This window comes from Abramis brama (genome assembly GCF_963993115.1).
Source record: "Abramis brama genome assembly, chromosome: 7".
Taxonomy (NCBI): Eukaryota; Metazoa; Chordata; class Actinopteri; order Cypriniformes; family Leuciscidae; genus Abramis; species Abramis brama.
The window spans coordinates 30,757,347-30,775,169 of NC_139969.1; the positions used below are offsets into that span (position 1 = coordinate 30,757,347).

Sequence of the window (17,823 nt, forward strand, 5' to 3'; positions counted from 1 at the left end):
ATGTTTCTTAAGCATCAAAACAGCATTTAAAATGATTTCTGATGGATCATGTGACCCTGAAGACTGGAGTAATGATGCTGGAAATTCAGCTTTGCCATCACAAGAATAAATTACATTTTAAAATATATTAACATAGAAAATGGTTGTTTTAAATTGTAAAAAAAAATTACTGTTTTTATGTATTTTTGATCAATTAAATGCAGCCTTGGTGAGAATTTTGATCAGTAGTAGTAAACATAAACTGCACTTCTACAGCATTTATTCATCTTAGCTAATGTTAATTTCACCATTTACTAATACATTATTAAAATCAAAAGTTGTATTTGTTTACATTAGTTAATGCACTGTGAACTCACATGAACAAACAAACAACTGTATTTTTATGAATTTAACATGAACAAAGATTAATAAATATGGCAGCAACTGTATTCCTCATTGTTAGTTCATGTTAGTTAATGCATTAATGTTAACAAATGAGACCTTATTGTAAAGTGTTACCAAAGTTTCTGATAATACTTGGATTAATTGTCAAATTGACATTTTTATTTATGTTGTGACTGAAGAGATGTCAGGAAATGAGAGGAGATCAGGATCAGGAAATGTAGCCTCTACCTGACCTAAAAAAATAACAAAAACAGTGTGTCATTGTAGTATTAGGTAACACTTTATTTCGATAGTCCACTTTAGACATTCTGCTAACTGTAACTAACTTTGCAACTACATGTCAACGGAGTTTGTCTGCTTAATATCTGCTAACACTTTATTTTGATGCTCCTGAACAGATATTCTACTGGTTAACTTTGCAACTGCATGTCAGCTTATTCTACTAACCCGAACCTTAACCAAACAGTCTACTAATACTCTAATGAGAGTTTGTTGACATGTATTTGCAAAGTTACTTCTAGTTAGTAGAATGTTTAAAGTGGACCATCGAAATAAAGTGGTACCCAGTATTATATTCCAGACTCGTTGGGAAGGAGTTTTGGGTTGGTGTAGAGATTTGATTTTGTGCTAAAAATTCAGACACTGTGTGAATAGGCCTTTGTAATAGCGACTGCTGATGTGGCGAGTGTTGTGCCGTTCTGACCCTGCTGTGATGTTTCAGGACGAGGACGGGGTGCCAGTGGAGCTCAGGCACCTGCCGGAGTACAAGGAGCTGATGGAGCTGAAGAAACTCAAGAAACAGAAACTACAGGAGATCCAGGCTGAGAGCGCGCTCATGCAGCACGTCGGCTATAAGGTACACGTGGCATTTACCAGTCTGTCTCCATGCCAGTTTCTATTCCTATTCCAAGCGATAAATACCATCTCTCTGAGCCATGAAGAACAAGGCCTTTTTTGGCTCTTCGACAACTGTATAACAACATAATGTGACTGTTTGTCATGTTCAGCGCTTTGGTTTTTTCACATTTGCTTGTAATTCTCGCTCAGTGTGACATGTGTGGCATGGAGCCCATCCAGGGTGCACGGTGGCACTGTCAGGACTGCCCGCAGGACAACGCCGTGGACTTCTGCAGTACCTGCTCCGACTGGTGAGTCACAGCCTCATTAAACAAACATGGAGCTGGGGATCTTTAGGCACCTCACAGTGGGGTTAAATTTAGATGTACAAAGCCTCAATGCGATAGCTAACTGATTTTTCAGCAGTAGTGTAGGAAAACAAATTCTCAGAGTTATGTTGACTCTGTGGCTCTATGCAAATGACCCTTGTGTTGGAAATATGGCTGCAACCCAAATATAGACCTTAAACATAATTTGATGTGCATGTAAACAGTCGTTTTGGCCTGCAAATGCTTTTTCTATAAACAGAATTATTAATAATTAATTTTCAATTCTGATTATGAATTTTTGTGTCTTTTAGCATTAGTGCCCGCTCACTTTTTTTTTTTTTTTACCGGCATTGGTTCCAGAAGTATTTTTTTCCATAAATGTTTTGTTTAAGTGTTATAAGCTATGAAACACCGACCAGATGAATCACAACAAAGCAAAAACGTATTTGTAAAACAGACAAAAAGACAAAGGTACAAGACAGCGCTTTATTGAGGGAAAAACTACAATCCCATGAAGCATTGCAACTGACAAGTTTATTGGAGTGTGTGTGTGTGTGTGTGTGTGTGTGTGTCTATATATATATATATATATATATATATATATATATATATATATATATATATATATATATATATATATAGAAATAAGTATTTTGACAGCATAGTGAGACCGAATCATTACAATTCTGTACAGCTTCATGGGTAATGTAGTTTTTCAAACACAATTATTAAAAAAAAACAAGTTAATAATAAGTAATCCAAGTGGATGGCTTCAGCAACAGCATATTCCATATTCTAGTTGCCCACTGAAGCTAAGTAAGGTTAAGCCTGGTTAGTACCTGGATGGGAAATCTCCTGGGAAAACTAGGTTGCTGCTGGAGGAGGTGTATACTGTCAAAAAGCACAGTCCTTTAGATGAGATGTTAAACCGAGGTCCTGACTCTCTGTGGTCATTAAAAAAGAAAAAGAGTAGGGATTTAATCCCAGCATCCTGGCCAAATTTGCCTATTGTCCATCATGGCCTCCCAATCATCACCATATACCCATTGGCTTCATCACTGTCTCCTCTCCACCATTGAGCTGGTGTGTGGTGGGCGTTCTGGCCCAATATGGCTGCCGTCGCATCATCAGGTGGATGCTGCACAATGGTGGTGGTTGAGGATATTCCCCCTTCCATGTAAAGCGCTTTGAGTACCCAGAAAAGCGCTATATAAATGTAATTAATTATTATACCTTGGAACTCACAGTTGGTCGCCTTTAAAGGTTTATATTGTTAAAAATCAATTATCCTATGTAGAAAATGAATGAAGTTTTTACTTCTGAAACCAGAGTGTTGAAAATGTTGTGGACTGATATCGAAGCATTTAACTCTTTCCCCGCCATTGATGGAATTTTCTGGCTTTCCATTTTTTTCACTGTTATATGGTAGGGTGCGCTATTAGGCTGAAAGAGTACTGGATCTCCAGATCAAAAAGCATATAAATCAAAACTGCCTAATGTTACTGAATGAAATGTCGATCCAGGACGAGCTATAGGACTGTGAAGCTTTAGGGGATGTTGATGGACTCAATCTACCATCTATGATTTGATTATCGTTCTGAATCCCATCTGGATGTAGTCTGTGACAAAAACGCAATTTTCTCAGCTTTTTGCTCAAAATGTAGCTTTTTTTCATGAAACTTATTTACATTTAAGTCTTGATAAAAAAAAAGAATGCATCAATCTAGAATAAAACAGTTTTTTTGTTTAAAAGCAGAGGCTCTTTTCTTTCTTTTGATAGTATGCATGTTCAGATATTCATACAAAATATTCTGGGGGCCATGAAACTTGTGAAAATGATCAACAATGTTGGCGGTGACTGGCAACTTTTTTCAAAAACGTTGGCGGGGAAATAGTTAAAAAATCAAACTCCATTGAGTTCTGATATTTCTGATAACTTGTTTTCAAATATTTATTTAGTTGAAATTCTTGACACAAGACAATCTCTTCCATTTAAGCTTCCATTGGAGAATCAAAAGTGGCGTTGCGCAATTTTTTTAGTTTGTGCGCAAAACTTCCACAGTTTTAACTTGAACGTTGGCACAACAGTCTTGTCCTAACCACACACCTTTCTGTCTGCCCCCTTCAGTTTGTTCAAAACCGAGACCCACAAGCCCACACACAGACTGGAGCCAGTCTACCCGGCCGAAACCTTCGTGGACAGAGACTACTGCTTACCGCAGAGCACAGGCTACAACTACCTGGACCCCAACTACTTCCCTGCCAACAGATGACAGGGACGAGCTCCAGCGCTAGTATCCAGGGCTGGGCCGCAGCCCCCAGGGCATTCTGTGCATGACTCCATCATCCAAGTCAAAGAAATGCTTACGTCTGGGCGAGAGGGTACCGCAGATGTGCTGCACCTCGCCCCGACCCGCTGCTGGAGGGGGGTGGGGTGGGGGAGGGTTCGTGGGGGGGAGGGGGCAACACCCTGCCGCGGTTGTCAAACCTTACCAGGTCTCGTCAAGTAACACTATCTCAAATCAAAAGAAACGAGAGGAAAGAAGGAAAGAAAGAAATGGCGCACCGACATTCCCAATCCCAGGACATTTAGAAGGCAACTCGACGTCTCCCTTTGTTCCCGCCGTTTGAGTGACGGGTGTCGAGTGACGCACCTCTCAGAGGAGCGTCCGGCTCTGGAATCATCATCGGCGGAGGGCGGGCTCGCGTTAAAGTGCAAAATGTCGTCTGTAGTTGAAATATTTATAAGTGAAGCTTTGTGTGTGAGCTATTTTCATGAGGCGGGAGTACAAGGAACGGAACTCGGTGCTGAGACTGTTGTCTTTGATTCACACCAGGTTTTTAACCAATCGAGGAGGTTCGCTCACAACTCCGAAAAAATCCCAGCTGACCGACCCCCCATACGTGTCTCTTGCCATGGGCTACCATTTTCACTAGAAGCTGCTCTTTGTTTCCTCTTACGACCGTTACATGATGTTGTCACTTTATTTACGTTCATTTCCTGTTTTTTTTTAAACGGCGAATTGGGGGGATAAAACCCACTCCACTTAACCCGACAGGTTCCCAAACCTCGAAGCACTACAGCACGGAGAAGACCAGCTGAGATCCGGAAGGTGTTGTTCACGCTCTCTGCGCTCGCGGAGAGCTTTCTTTTCTTTTCTCTCAATGTGTACTGTTGTTGATCATGTGGAGTATTCAAATATATGGTGAAAAGTAGCCAGTGGTAGTTGCCGTGTGCCATTTATTATTTTTTTCTTCCCTGGCCACTTGTTTTAGAAGAAGAAAATAAAGAACTCGTGGCACGTTTGCCCTCTGTGAAAAACTGCCCAACCATCATCACGCCTTTAGATCCCTCTAATTTTTCGCAGTTTCCTCACAGTCCATGAAAAGATTGTATTTTTATTAATCTATTTAAAAGACAAAGAATAACAAGAAATCGAGTCGGTGGCGGTCGTCGCGCGCGCGACGCTCCCACGTTATTTTATACACATACATTTTGTTGTGCTTTGAGTAGACCATTTTGTATTGGGTTCTGTTCTGTTCACCTCCCCTCCCTTGACCTGCTTCAGTATCTGTGTATAACAGTCTGTTCTTAAATAATGTAAAAAATGTTAGAGGAGAACTGTGGAAATAAAAGTATGTGAAAAGTCTTTCTACACCACATGACTCGGGTATTATGATTTATCTTTCTGGTTCATTTCTGTTCTCAAAGGTAGTGTAGGCGATTTTCGGAGAGGCTAGCAATAGCGAGCTAGCTTTGAAAGCATAACCTTCAAACATATCATACGGAGAGCAGCAGCTTTTGTTTCTGCTCTGATAGCTTTGAGTGCTTGTTAGAAATCAGGAATGGTCAGAGAACATTGTGCTTGGTACATTTTCGTCTTCAGCCGTCGAAAGGTCAGTAGGCAGAGAGTTGATGGTCTTTTGTGCTTTCGAACGCATTCGACCACACGAACGTTTACACTACGAAAGCAATCCGATCGAATGAGTTTCCGACTACCTCTGGAAGTGGTCGAAAGTGGACTAGCTAAAAGCGTTTTTAACCTTGTGCACATCTGTATTTAGTGTCGTCCACTTGTGACCCGATCGACCGTAACGCATCTTAGTACCAGGTGTAAACAGGGCCAATGATTTGTGCATTCCTCTTCATACCCACACATTCAATTAACTAAAATGAAAACATCATTCTAGCACACATTTTCTACTTTAAAAGAAAAAAATAAATCCATTAAACATATGAAATGTCTTTATTTCACTCTGATTGATAAAGAATACAGTTATCACCTCATTGTGAACTTCATTGATTCATTGCACCTGTAAAAGCCAGACTGTGAAATTCAAATCATTTCCCTTTTCCAGCTCATTCATTTCCGCTTCAACTACAATAAATCACGCTTGGCACGATATAATGAAGTTACAATATAAAAAATGCTCTCCAGCGGCCAATCCTTCATGCTTCTCAGTTTTGCTGATTTCAGTACTCAAGGATACCGATTGAGTCCAAAAACACCAAAACGGCACCAGACTGTAGTAAATAACCCTCTTTCCGTGTTTTATGAAGCTGAAAGCTAGCTTAAGCGTACAGGTTCGATACCAAGAGATAAACACAGTTGATTTATTGGGCTGGTATTTACAGTTAACGACGATGATGTGAAATGAACAGGTGCCAGTTTTCCAAGTGGACGTGCCATACAGAAGCTGTTATCACAGGCGTGTGTGTGTGTGCGCGACTAACTGTGGTGTGTAAATGTGAGTCAGTCTGCAGTGAAGCTGTAGGTGATGGTTTTGTCCTCCAGGGGGCAGTGCGAGTCCAAGCTCTCTAGCAGGAGTCCAAGACGAGGCAGATCTGCTCGAAGACGTCTTCCGGGGGCTGCTCGGCATCAATCTACATATACGCACACAACACAAATCATAAGCTGAAAAGTAGGGCATCAACCCACAGGAGAACTGTCATACAGCGCTAATAAATCCTACAAACACACTGATGTTCTGAATGTGTTCACTCTTAACATATATAGAGAGACAGGTTCCATCTGTCATCATCATCACTGGATCATCAGATATGATTAGTGTAATACATTTTGTTCTATTAAAAGGGTTTTCTGCAGTAAACAGATATTATTATTAATAAATGATCATTTAAATTTGTTGTGGTAATTGGCCTGAACTGCAAGCTTTTCTTTTGTCACACTAATGCACTAACAAAACAACAAAAAAGCATTTCCCTTTAAAATGATTTTATAGATATTTCAGCAGGTGGATTTACATTTGCATGTCAGTTACTAATCCTTTGAATGAATAGATTTGAATGATTATTATCTTTAAATTGCTCAGTGGGCGAACTGCTCAAAGAGCAATATCTCACTGAAATATCTTAGAGCATAACTAGAAAAATATGGAGATCTCACATCTTTTAAAGAGATAGTTTACCCAAAAATGGTCATTTTCTCACCCTCATGTCGTTCCAAACCTGTAAAACTTTTGTTCATCTTTGAAACACAAATAAAGATATTTTTAATGAAATCTGAGGTATTTCTGTCCCTCCATTGACAGTTCATAAAGAGATGGTAAAACTAATCCATATGAATTGTTCCGTTTAATTTCTAAAGAGACACGATCGCTTTATATGATGAACAGATTGAATTTAGGCTTTTATTCACATATAAACACTGATCAGTGAACATAAACAGAAGCTCAACCATAACTACTTGATACAGAACAAACCTAACTGGCTCTTGCTGAAACTCAAACGTGCAGCGCAACACGAGAATGAATCTCATTGGTTCTTGCAGAAGCTCAAACGTGCTGCGTAACACGAGAATGAACCTCATTGGTTCTTGATGAAGCTCAAACGTGCTGCGTAACACGAGAATGAATCTCATTGGTTCTTGCAGAAGCTCAAACGTGCTGCGTAACACGAGAATGAGCCTCATTGGTTCTTGATGAAGCTCAAACGTGCTGTGTAACACGAGAATGAGCCTCATTGGTTCTTGATGAAGCTCAAACGTGCTGCGTAACACGAGAATGAACCTCATTGGTTCCTGCGGAAGCTCAAACGTGCTGCGTAACACGAGAATGAACCTCATTGGTTCTTGATGAAGCTCAAACGTGCTGCGTAACACGAGAATGAGCCTCATTGATTCTCGCTCATCAAGCAAACATGCTTGAGTTTACCACAGCTGATGTGTGCGTTGATGAATGTTTATACTTTATGTGAATAAAAACCTACATTCAATCTGTTCATCATATAAAGTGATCGTGTCTCTTCAGAAAATTAGGACTAAATGGCTTAATTCATTTGGATTAGTTTTAAAATCTCTTTATGAACTGTTTAAAGTGTCAAAGTGGTAGTTCCGTAGACCAGACTGTTAATGGAGGGACATAAATCGCTCAGATTGCATTAAATATCATCATTTGTGATTTGAAGATGAACGAAAGTCTTACAGGTTTGGAACAACATAAGGGCGAGTAAATGATGACAGAATATTCATTTTTGGTTGAAGTAACCCTTTAAGATTGTAATATTTCAATAAGTTGAGATGTTGAAATGACTACTTTAAAATCCACATATTTAAATGGACCATGGTGCTATTAAAATGTGCATGTACCACAATAGTAATGATGTATTTTTGAAGCACCTTTGTGTACCATGGTAATGATAGAAATTTTCTTTGATTTTCTTTCTTTTGCGGCATATTTTAATTAATGTTGGTAACAAGCATTGGTGACCATTGACATATTGAATGAAAAAACACCCAGCCATTTCTCACAATATATTATTTTCTGTTACACAGAAAAAAGAATGTAATTTGGAACATCTCTTAAAAGACGGCTTCCCTTTTAGAGAGATCAGAGGATGTTTCTGCTTATAAATCAGATGCACTTTCATTTATCGGATATCTGAGTAAAAATGACCTGACGTGACAAACCCAAATTTGATTAATATGTGCTTTGTGTAAGTCAAAACTCAAGATAGGGGACATATTTCAAGGACGTAAGTAAACTTCACTTCAGAGATTCTCCTTCAATTAAGGTCAGTGTAACCATTAAAAATGAGCCACTTAACGGCCAAATTACACTGAAACATCACTGCTCATACTAATTGTATCTTAGCTTCTCCACACCGACCTTATGCAGAACTTCTCTGTGTTGGTAGTGGCCGACCACGGGATTGACCAGACTGCAGAATCCGTCCACTCTCCGCCCAGTGTCTCTGTCTCGGGCTTCTTTAGTGTGCAGGCTGCAGGTGGCCCTCTGCTGCAGCCGTCGGCTCATGATGTCCGCAGAACATTCCAGAAGCAGAACAATGTCGGGCTGCCCCATCTGAAACACAAACACAGACATATACTTGTCAGATCAGTGATTGAAAGTATTAACGCAGATGAAAAGTTGACTTCTGCAGGAGTTAAAAGGTATAGATGTCCAAAGAAGACAATGCTGTCATTCATTGTTCCATGGAACACAGTAGATGCTTAAAAGAGAGACACAGTGTGAGAAAGATGAAAAACACTGGTCTAGCAGATAAAGCGTTCAGGCTTTGCTTTGTGTATTACCTCTTTGTCAAAATCAGGTACATATAAGTGTCAAGAAACCCTATGTCAATGTCGGGATTTTGCCAATGATAGGTGAATAACACTGATGTAGAAGCACCTAACCCTGGTTGTAAGCTTAAACTTGACATAAACTCTAAGCTTGTCTTTCAAATCTGATTGGTTGATTGGAATGTTTTTTCCAGGATCAACTAAAATGTCGATCTAGGAATGTTGTACTTCGTGAAATCAATGTCAATGGACCAATAGTTTTTTTTGGTAAGTTGTAAGGATCACTGTCGAGTCCAACTGCCTTTAAGCAGGGGATCTTTGTACGTTCAGGCAGGAAAGTTATATCAATGCAAAACTTGATTTCTTCTGTGCCAGTGAACACGTACAAATCAAAAGTTAACCCAATAGTCATTGTAAATCTTGTCCTCTGAAGTAGCTCTCAGACCTAATTTGTGCATATTCAAACTTGGCTGTCATGTTTGGTAACAAAGTGACTAGCATCACGGATGTTATCAAATTCCATCAGATTTTCTACCTGTATCTGAAAGAACGCAATCATATGGCTTTGGAAGACCTGGAATCTCCTTTTGTGGGCGTGAACGCTTTTCAAAATGTCTCAGTTTGTGTTTCATAAAACAAAGATAGTCGACCGGCTTTAAAACAACATGAAGGCGAGTAAACAATGCCAGAATTTTCATTTTGAGAAATCTATTCCTTAATATTGGTAACTTCTTGTCGTTGTTCTGTCCTTTCCTGAAGAGCACTGACCTTAGCTTCATATTCTTGCGCCTGCTTCACATTCTTTGGGAAGCCAGTGACCAGGAAGCCCTTCCCCTGACGCACAGTAGACGCCATGGCCTCGCACAACAGATCCAGCAGTGTTTCCTTAAACACACCCAAACAGAAGAGAAAAACAGATGAACACTCATATAGATATACAATCAATGACAACAGCAGGAAGCATAAGAACACAAACACATATTAGATGAGAAGTGATAAGTTCTGATGTCTGGGACGACTAAAAGTAGCTCACAGCAAATGTTAATGACAGTCATGTTGCTAAGCAACACCACTGTAACATAAATCATCTGATTGGGACTGAATCTCTCTGAGCCACATGCTAAACCTCAGCAAATAAAACTCAAGAGCCTGAGCTCTAAATGATGAAAGGACGACCTCATCTGACCTGCTACTGACAAAAAAAGAAGTGTAGACATTGAAACGATTGCTTCATTAAATGTGTTTGTAAGTGTCTGATGGTGGAATATACTGTGTAATGATGATGACATACCTTAAATTACCTCAGTGCCATTGTTTTGTCTCAGGATGCACACCACTGAACTAAGGCTTAATTCTGGCTTAATCTAAGCCCTGTCCTAAAGGCCTCGCTATACTTCAAGCAAAATCGAAGAACAAACTGATGAGTCGTCATTTCGAAAAAAAATCAGGCCGAAACGAAGTTCATTTTGGGAGTTTGAAACAGCTTGCCAAAGCGAACTTTCCGGAAAAGAAAGTTTTACCCCTAAACGAAGAACAAAAGAGAACTTCGCCGTGAGTATATCGGGGCCTTAAAAGTCTTAGGATTAGCTCCATCCCTAATCAAACACACCTGCCTGTAATTTTAAAGTAATCCTGAAGATTTTCCAAATGTGTTTGATTAGAGTTAAACACTGCAGGACCGTGGACTTCCAGGACTGGAGGTACTGGACTAGAGGCCAAGACATACTATTGCATGAGGCTGCTTGTGTGCAGAAAACCCAAGTTAGAGTCTTTATTTCTCTCCTGGGGGATCCAGCTCAGTAATGCGTGCCATGAGAATTTTCTTTAGCCCTCCCTCCTCCCCAGCACCACCTGTCTAGATCCTCTACATGTTCTCCCTACCTTACCTTGCTCCAGCCACATACTCCCTGAAATTCTGAGTATGCTTCAGCAGTAAGCTTCGCACAGCAGCAGTGTAGCAGTACACTCAGAAAAAAAGGTACAAAAGCTGTCACTGTGGCGGTACCTTTTCAAAAGGTACACTTTTGTACCTAAAGAGTATATATTAGTCCCTCAAAGGTACATATTGGTACCAAAAGTGTACATATTGGTACCAAAAGTGTACATATTAGTTCCAAAAGTGTACATATTAGTACCTAAATGGTACATTTTAGAACCTTTTTGAAGGGTACTGTCCTAGTGACAGCTTTTGAACCTTTTTTTCTGAGAGAGTAGTCTGCCAAGATTAATCCTACTTACACTGCATTCTTATGTATAAAATGAGAGTGGTCATGATTGAACTGTAATAATGGCAAAAAAGAAAGAAAAGAAAATTGGAGTTTTGTGGCTTTTTCCAGAACTGTCAGGTTTAAATTAATCCCTGCTCTTAAAAGTTGACAAAATGACCTTTAAGCAGATAAACACATTTAAATGTCTTTCTCTTTATGGGAAAATGGACCAAAAATATTGCAAATGTTTAAGAAATGCTTCTGGGAAATTCAAGCATCACAGTAAAAGTCAAGGTGTGTCCAAAAAAAATAAAAAGGAGACCTTAGATATGTCCTAGGCCAACTTTCTGTTTCAAAACGAACTACCAAATCAGGAAAGAATTTCCTGAATAAATGCAAATTAATTTATGTAGCGTATATAATAATTCTTACAGCCCTTTTTGTACACGTCCACTCCTTTGAAGGTTAAAAGAAGTGTTATGAAACAGTGTGTCTTCCCGTGTTTTCTCAACAAGCGTTAAACCTAGTGAAGGGTGAAGCTGATCATTGTAATTTTGGGTAATGGACTTTAGCGAGATTGTGCACCTCGGGAAGCTGCTCTCCTCTCTCCAGAAGGTCTCGGAGAAAGCGTCCTCTCTCGCTGTGAGACTGGAGCTCGCTGCACAGGATGTCCCCGGGACACAGGCGCTTCAAACTGTACCGCTCCTCGATTTTCTCAGACTGGAGAGCTTTCCCCGATCCCGGCCCACCTGGTCAGAATGAGGAAAGTTGAGAATAGATCTGTAATGGGAAAAACTATACAGACAATGGATGGAAGAGACTGTTCTAAATACTCGGGAACAAGACCCACATCCTCAGTAATTGCCTGTCTTGGGAGATGTGAAATCAGTAGATATCGTATGGTTTGCACCTCACACACTGTTCGCTGGCTCTCCCCATCCCTGCCATCTGACTGAACTCCCAGAGGCCTTCATTAGGATTCTGCACACAGCTCAGGGCAGCGCTTATCTATCCAAACAGTCCACATCTAACAGATGTTGTCTATAACGCTGATGACGAGGATGTGGCAGACATACTTTCAAACTTTTAAGAAAGCTTCTGAAATATCCAAGCGTCACAGCAAAAAGCAAAGGGGTTTATGTTCCAACCAGCCAAAACAATAAGGCAGAACTTTGTTTATTGCTTGGACTATTAACTGGATTGCCCCAGCGACCAACAAATCAATACCATGCTTCAATACTATCTTGCTATCTGACTGAATGTTGCTTTTAGTGTGGATGTGGATTTAATGTCTAAGGATGAAATAAATATATTTAGCCATTCACCATCATGAAAGAAGCCTCATATGCTCACCCGAACTGCATTTATGTGATCAAGCATACAGTAAAACTTGAAATGTTATTACAAAAAAAAAAGCGAAAAAGCGTTTTCTATTTTAATAAATATTTTAAAATGTAGTTTATTCCTGTGATCAAAGCTGAATTTTCAGCATCATTACTCGTCTTCAGTGTCACATGATCCTTCAGAAATCATTCTAATATGATGATTTGCTGCTCAAGAAACATCTCATATTATTATTATCAATGTTGTAAACAGTTAATATTTTGTAGAAACTGTGATAAAATATGATGAATAGAAAGTACAAAAGAACAGCATTTATTTGAAATCAAAATCTTTTATAAATGTCATAACTGTCAAGTTTGATCAATTTAAAGCATCACTGGTGATTTTTTTATTTTTTTTTATTACATAATTTATACACCTGTGAGTCAGAAAACTGCTTTTACCCTGTCCACGTTTTTTGCAAAACCTACTCTGAATCTCTCTATTCTATTCTAAACGCATGAAGAAAAAAAGGAGCCCGAGTCTGACTGTTAAATCTAATCTATTTCTTTTCTTGACAGGTACCACAGTGCAGATACAAAGCTGATAAATCTTTCCGCGAGTCTTTAACGTGTCTGTTAGGGTGGTCAAGTGCACTCTAGAGCGTAATTCACTCATGCTATCTATCAATCTCAGATCAGCCATATCCAAAGCAATATTACAAGCATAACCACTGTATCAATCTGCTGATGCGACAGGACAGGAACACAGGCCGTATCCATCAGGTTCCTTTCAAAGCAACCAAACTGATTTCTTCACGTCTCTTTTCACCACAAAGAGATGTAAAGTTTGGCTTTTAGTTCACTTCACTACATTAGCAAGAGCTTTTGAACAAACTTGAGGGGAGGGAAGCCCCTAGCTAGCACACAAAGCCTTGTACCATCTTGACCGTCTGCTATCCATTTATCCAGAACATGAGTCATTTTCAAATGAAGACTGCCAACAGTTTCAATTAGGAACCATCAGAAGCTTTCACCTGCCCCCAATTTCAAACACATGCTGTTTGTGTGTCTGTGTCGCAAAATAAACTTGGCGGCGCGTGTTATGTTTGATCTAGCTGTGATATATGTACTTTACATCAAAACATTGCTTCCTGATCTGTTCTTCTGGAGGAAATGAAGGCACAATAAAACAGTGCATTCCGTGTCTGTCTATAATGAAAATAATGTGCAATGAAAGTAATGTATGATGTGCTAATGCAGTTTTATCAGCTAACATACCAATCACAAAGATGACCTTTTGTTTCTTGGTCTCCACGGGAAAACCTGGAGGCGTTTTGGAAGGAAAAGAAAACACACAATTATATTACAATCAGATAACGGCTTTGTCATGTCAAAATATAGATTTGTCATGTGGTCCAATCGATATGGAAATGGATGAGAATAAATATAATATAATAAAATAAAATATAATATAATATAATATAATATAATATAATATAATATAATATAATATAATATAATATAATATAATATAAAAGCCTTGAATTTGAAATAAATTAATTAAATAATAACTGTATGGTCTTGACAGAAAGATTTGGCATTACTTGGTATCACTGAAAATCTAATTTTAGAATCTTAAAAATGTAAAAGCAATTGTGCACAAATTGAAATCCAGGTTTTTAAAATTGAAGTGCAAAATTCAAATCTCTCTTGGTTGCTAAAATATAGGTTTCTCAGTGAAAATCTTCAATAACATCAAATGATAGTCTTTTTTCCAATATCAAGATGGTGAAAGTATTCTGGCATCACAGAATGTGTTTACACTGCATCATTATTTATGATTAATGCCACTGTACAGACATACAGACTATTAGACATCTGGTACTGCTTAAAGGGATGGTTCAGAGTAAAATCAACCAAGGGTCCTTTGCACCATGACCTCGATCCAAACGATGATGTATCTCGTAAATTACCCCACTAATAATGCCCAGAATGGTATTATACAGTAGTACAAATAGGTCCTGTACTCATAAAACGAGGCATTGGAAAGTTAGTAAGTACATCAGGAGTTTATTAAAATAACATACGTGATTATGGAAAAGCACGTAAAAGTCCTGGATATCAGGCAAGTGTTATTTAAATAAACTCCTGATGTACTTACAAACTTTCCAATGCCTCGTTTTATGAGGACAGAACCTATTTGTATTACCGTATAAGTTTGGTACCATTCTGGACATTATTAGTGGGGTAATTTACGAGATACATCCTTGGATCCATTAGCGCCTGCACTAAGCCATTCGGCTGATATCTCTAAATAAGCTCTAACTTGAATAGTGTTCGACCAAGGGAAAAAAAAGGGGGGGGGGGGTGTTTGGATCGAGGTCATGGTGCAAAGGACCCTAGGTTGATTTTACTCCGAACCATCCCTTTAAACAAGCACATATTCATTCCTCTATCAATAATATATAACAAGAAATATACACACACAAATAAAGACACAAAGATCAATTAAGAGATACTGCTCTCACTTTCTCCAAGCGCCTCTGCATATCCAGCCACCTCTTCATCGATCTGCCATAGAGAAAGACACATAAGAAATATACTTTTATAAAGATCACAAATGAAGTGAAAGGGCAGTTAAAAGCATTTAATTGTCATGAGAGTACTGATGATTCTAAAAATAGGCTCCATGTTTTTGATGCAAAAGTACTTTTTTCTTTTATGATTTGTGGGAGAAAATATGATGCTTCTTGACGGTCGTTTCATGAGTTTCACTGAGCTAATTAAAGCAAAATCTGTGAGGTTTCCAGTGTTTGAACATAAACACATCGCAGAAAACTGGGAACTTGACAGTTTGTGTCGTGATTACTGTGATTAAAAGAGTTCTGGGCTGTTTAACAGCAAAACCTTAGGTGGTAACTTGCCACTTTTTTTTGCAGCATTAGAGAAGATGAGATGGAAAAGAGAGTGTGTGTGTGGGAGGAGTGCAGGGTGCCACTGATGAGCGTGTTTGTGATGTGGGCAGGCCAGCCGGTCCGATGAGTCACTGGCAGAAAGATAGAGAAATGATACACATACCCAACAATCCTGCGCCATAGACAATGACGAGTACACATCCATCCCAATATTCACCTTAGTGCTTGATCAATATTGTTTCTTTTAATAACTGATTCTTGCATGCTTGTTTCTGGACATAATCCCCCAATCCTGAATATTTAGATACATCCATGGCCTACATGCATTAGATTAAAAGTGAGCTTTAAAACGTCAGTTTCTTTTCAGGACACTTCATGAGCATAACATCCTGATACAGCACCAATTCAAGCATGATTTTACCTTCTCGCAACATACAAAGCCAGATTTTAGCAGATGTCTACTATCTAACCCTTCAACTGATATGCTGGCAACGATAGAACAAACTATGAATCTGATTGGCTAGAAGGTTATTTCGCCTGTAAATGCTTTTCCATATACGGTCACATGAAAAGCAAAGCAATATATGTTTTTCTTAATCAGTTTATTTGTCAAAAAACTGATTAAACCATAAATCTAACAATATTTAGGGAAATTTGTACTTAAAAAACTTTTGCCAACCCCCCGAGGCATGGACTCTACAAGACTCCTGAAGGTGTCCTGTGGTCTCTAGAAGCAAGACATTAACAGCAGATCCTTCAAGTACTGTAGGTTGCGAGGTGGAGCCGCCGTGGATCAAACTTGTTGGTCCAGAACATCCCACAGATGCTCAGTTGTATTGAGATCTTGGGAATTTGGAGGCCAGGGCAAAACCTTGAACTCTTCATCATGCTCCTGAGCCACTTCCATCAGGGAACATCATTGTCAAGAAGGGGTGTACCTGGTCTGCAACAGTGATTAGGTAGGTGGCACGTGTCAAACTTACGTCCACATGAATGCCCGGACCCAGGGTTTCCCAGCAGAACATTGTCCAGAGCATCACACCTCCACCGGCTTGTCATCGGTCCCACAGTGCATCTTGGTTCCATCAATTCCCCAGGTAAATGACAAACATGTACATGACGGTCCGTGTGATGTAAAAGAAAATGGGACTCATTGGATGAGGCGACCTTCTTCCACTGCTCCAAGGTCCAGTTCTGACGCTCATGTGCCTATTGTAGGCACTTTCGACAGTGGACAGGGGGCATCAGGCACTCTGGTTGGTCTGCGGCTACACTGTTCCATACGCGGCAGAGTGTGATGCACTGTGTGTTGTGACACATTCCCCCATAACCATCATTAAAATTTGTTGTGACCTGTGCCACAGTAGACCTTCTGTTGGCTCGGACCAGACGGGATCGGCTTCATTTCCCTCGTGCATCGATAAGCCTTGGTCGCCCAACACCCTGTCTATGTTTAAGTCCAATTTTGTATGCCCTTTCCTCGCTAAATTCCCTCTGTCTTGCCCACTACTGGCGGAACCCTTGCAATGTGTTTAAATGGAACGCCCTAAGCCCTTGATCACTGGAATCCGATATGGATTTTTACAATTTTTATTCTTATAAATTTGTTTATGCACCATTCTATAGGCCTGTATGTATGCTTGAGCTGTTAATTCTTTTTATTTAAACAAATATTAAATATTAATATAATATGTAAAATAATTTAAAATACACAATGAAAATAACAATAAAATAAATTCTAACTGTGTTAAAAAAAAAACAGTCAGATTAGCTACAATCATTAAATGCGGTTAAAAAACTCCAATATCATACACTAGAGGTGTGTGGGGTGGGGGTAAATTAAGTGCAATCTGCTGTGACATCACAATCATGGTGCATTGTGATCTATGGATCTCCCTGAAGTGTACATGTTGAGTAGACTTGCGCCCTCGGTCAAAATCGAGGGGTCGAGGGTCTGTCCAAATAAACTTCCCTCGTCCACTTAACGAAGATGAACGCACTTTAAAATGGCGGCGGGGATTCCCCCGAGGGGAAGTGCTTAGGGAAGTTTGCGAGTTTATGTCTAAAAGTGGAGTTGAACGCAGCCCCTGTCGCTGGTTTGTGGTTTGTCCCTCCTCAGATCACTCACTGTTGGTAAATTCTCACCACTGCAGACTGGGAGCAACACACAAGCCTTTCAGAGATACTCTGACCCAGTCGCCTTGCCATAACAAATCGGCCCTTCTCAAAATCGCTCAGATCCTTATTCCTGCCCATTTCTCCTGGATCCAACTCATTAATTACGA

General features: G+C 39.5%; 2 protein-coding genes across 3 annotated transcripts in view; one reads left to right on the plus strand and one right to left on the minus strand.

Annotated features, from left to right (window-relative positions):
• The window catches only part of zzz3 (zinc finger, ZZ-type containing 3), a 28,166-nt gene extending 22,958 nt beyond the window's left edge, over nt 1-5,208 (plus strand). Inside the window, exons 10-12 of the mRNA XM_084120065.1 lie at nt 1,106-1,240; nt 1,432-1,532; nt 3,679-5,208. Of these exons, the coding sequence (XP_083976191.1) occupies nt 1,106-1,240; nt 1,432-1,532; nt 3,679-3,823 (381 nt within the window). The 3' untranslated portion in view covers nt 3,824-5,208. The remainder of the gene's footprint in view (nt 1-1,105; nt 1,241-1,431; nt 1,533-3,678) is intronic.
• Nucleotides 5,209-5,778: 570 nt separating this feature from the next.
• Nucleotides 5,779-17,823, minus strand: part of ak5 (adenylate kinase 5) — an 89,848-nt gene continuing 77,803 nt past the window's right edge. For both annotated transcript variants that reach the window (XM_084120066.1, XM_084120067.1), the window contains exons 9-14: nt 15,152-15,194; nt 13,902-13,946; nt 11,884-12,047; nt 9,860-9,976; nt 8,679-8,873; nt 5,779-6,435 (exon numbers count right to left, since the gene is read on the minus strand). In XM_084120066.1, coding sequence (XP_083976192.1) covers nt 6,370-6,435; nt 8,679-8,873; nt 9,860-9,976; nt 11,884-12,047; nt 13,902-13,946; nt 15,152-15,194 — 630 coding nt within the window. In that variant the 3' untranslated portion in view covers nt 5,779-6,369. The remainder of the gene's footprint in view (nt 6,436-8,678; nt 8,874-9,859; nt 9,977-11,883; nt 12,048-13,901; nt 13,947-15,151; nt 15,195-17,823) is intronic.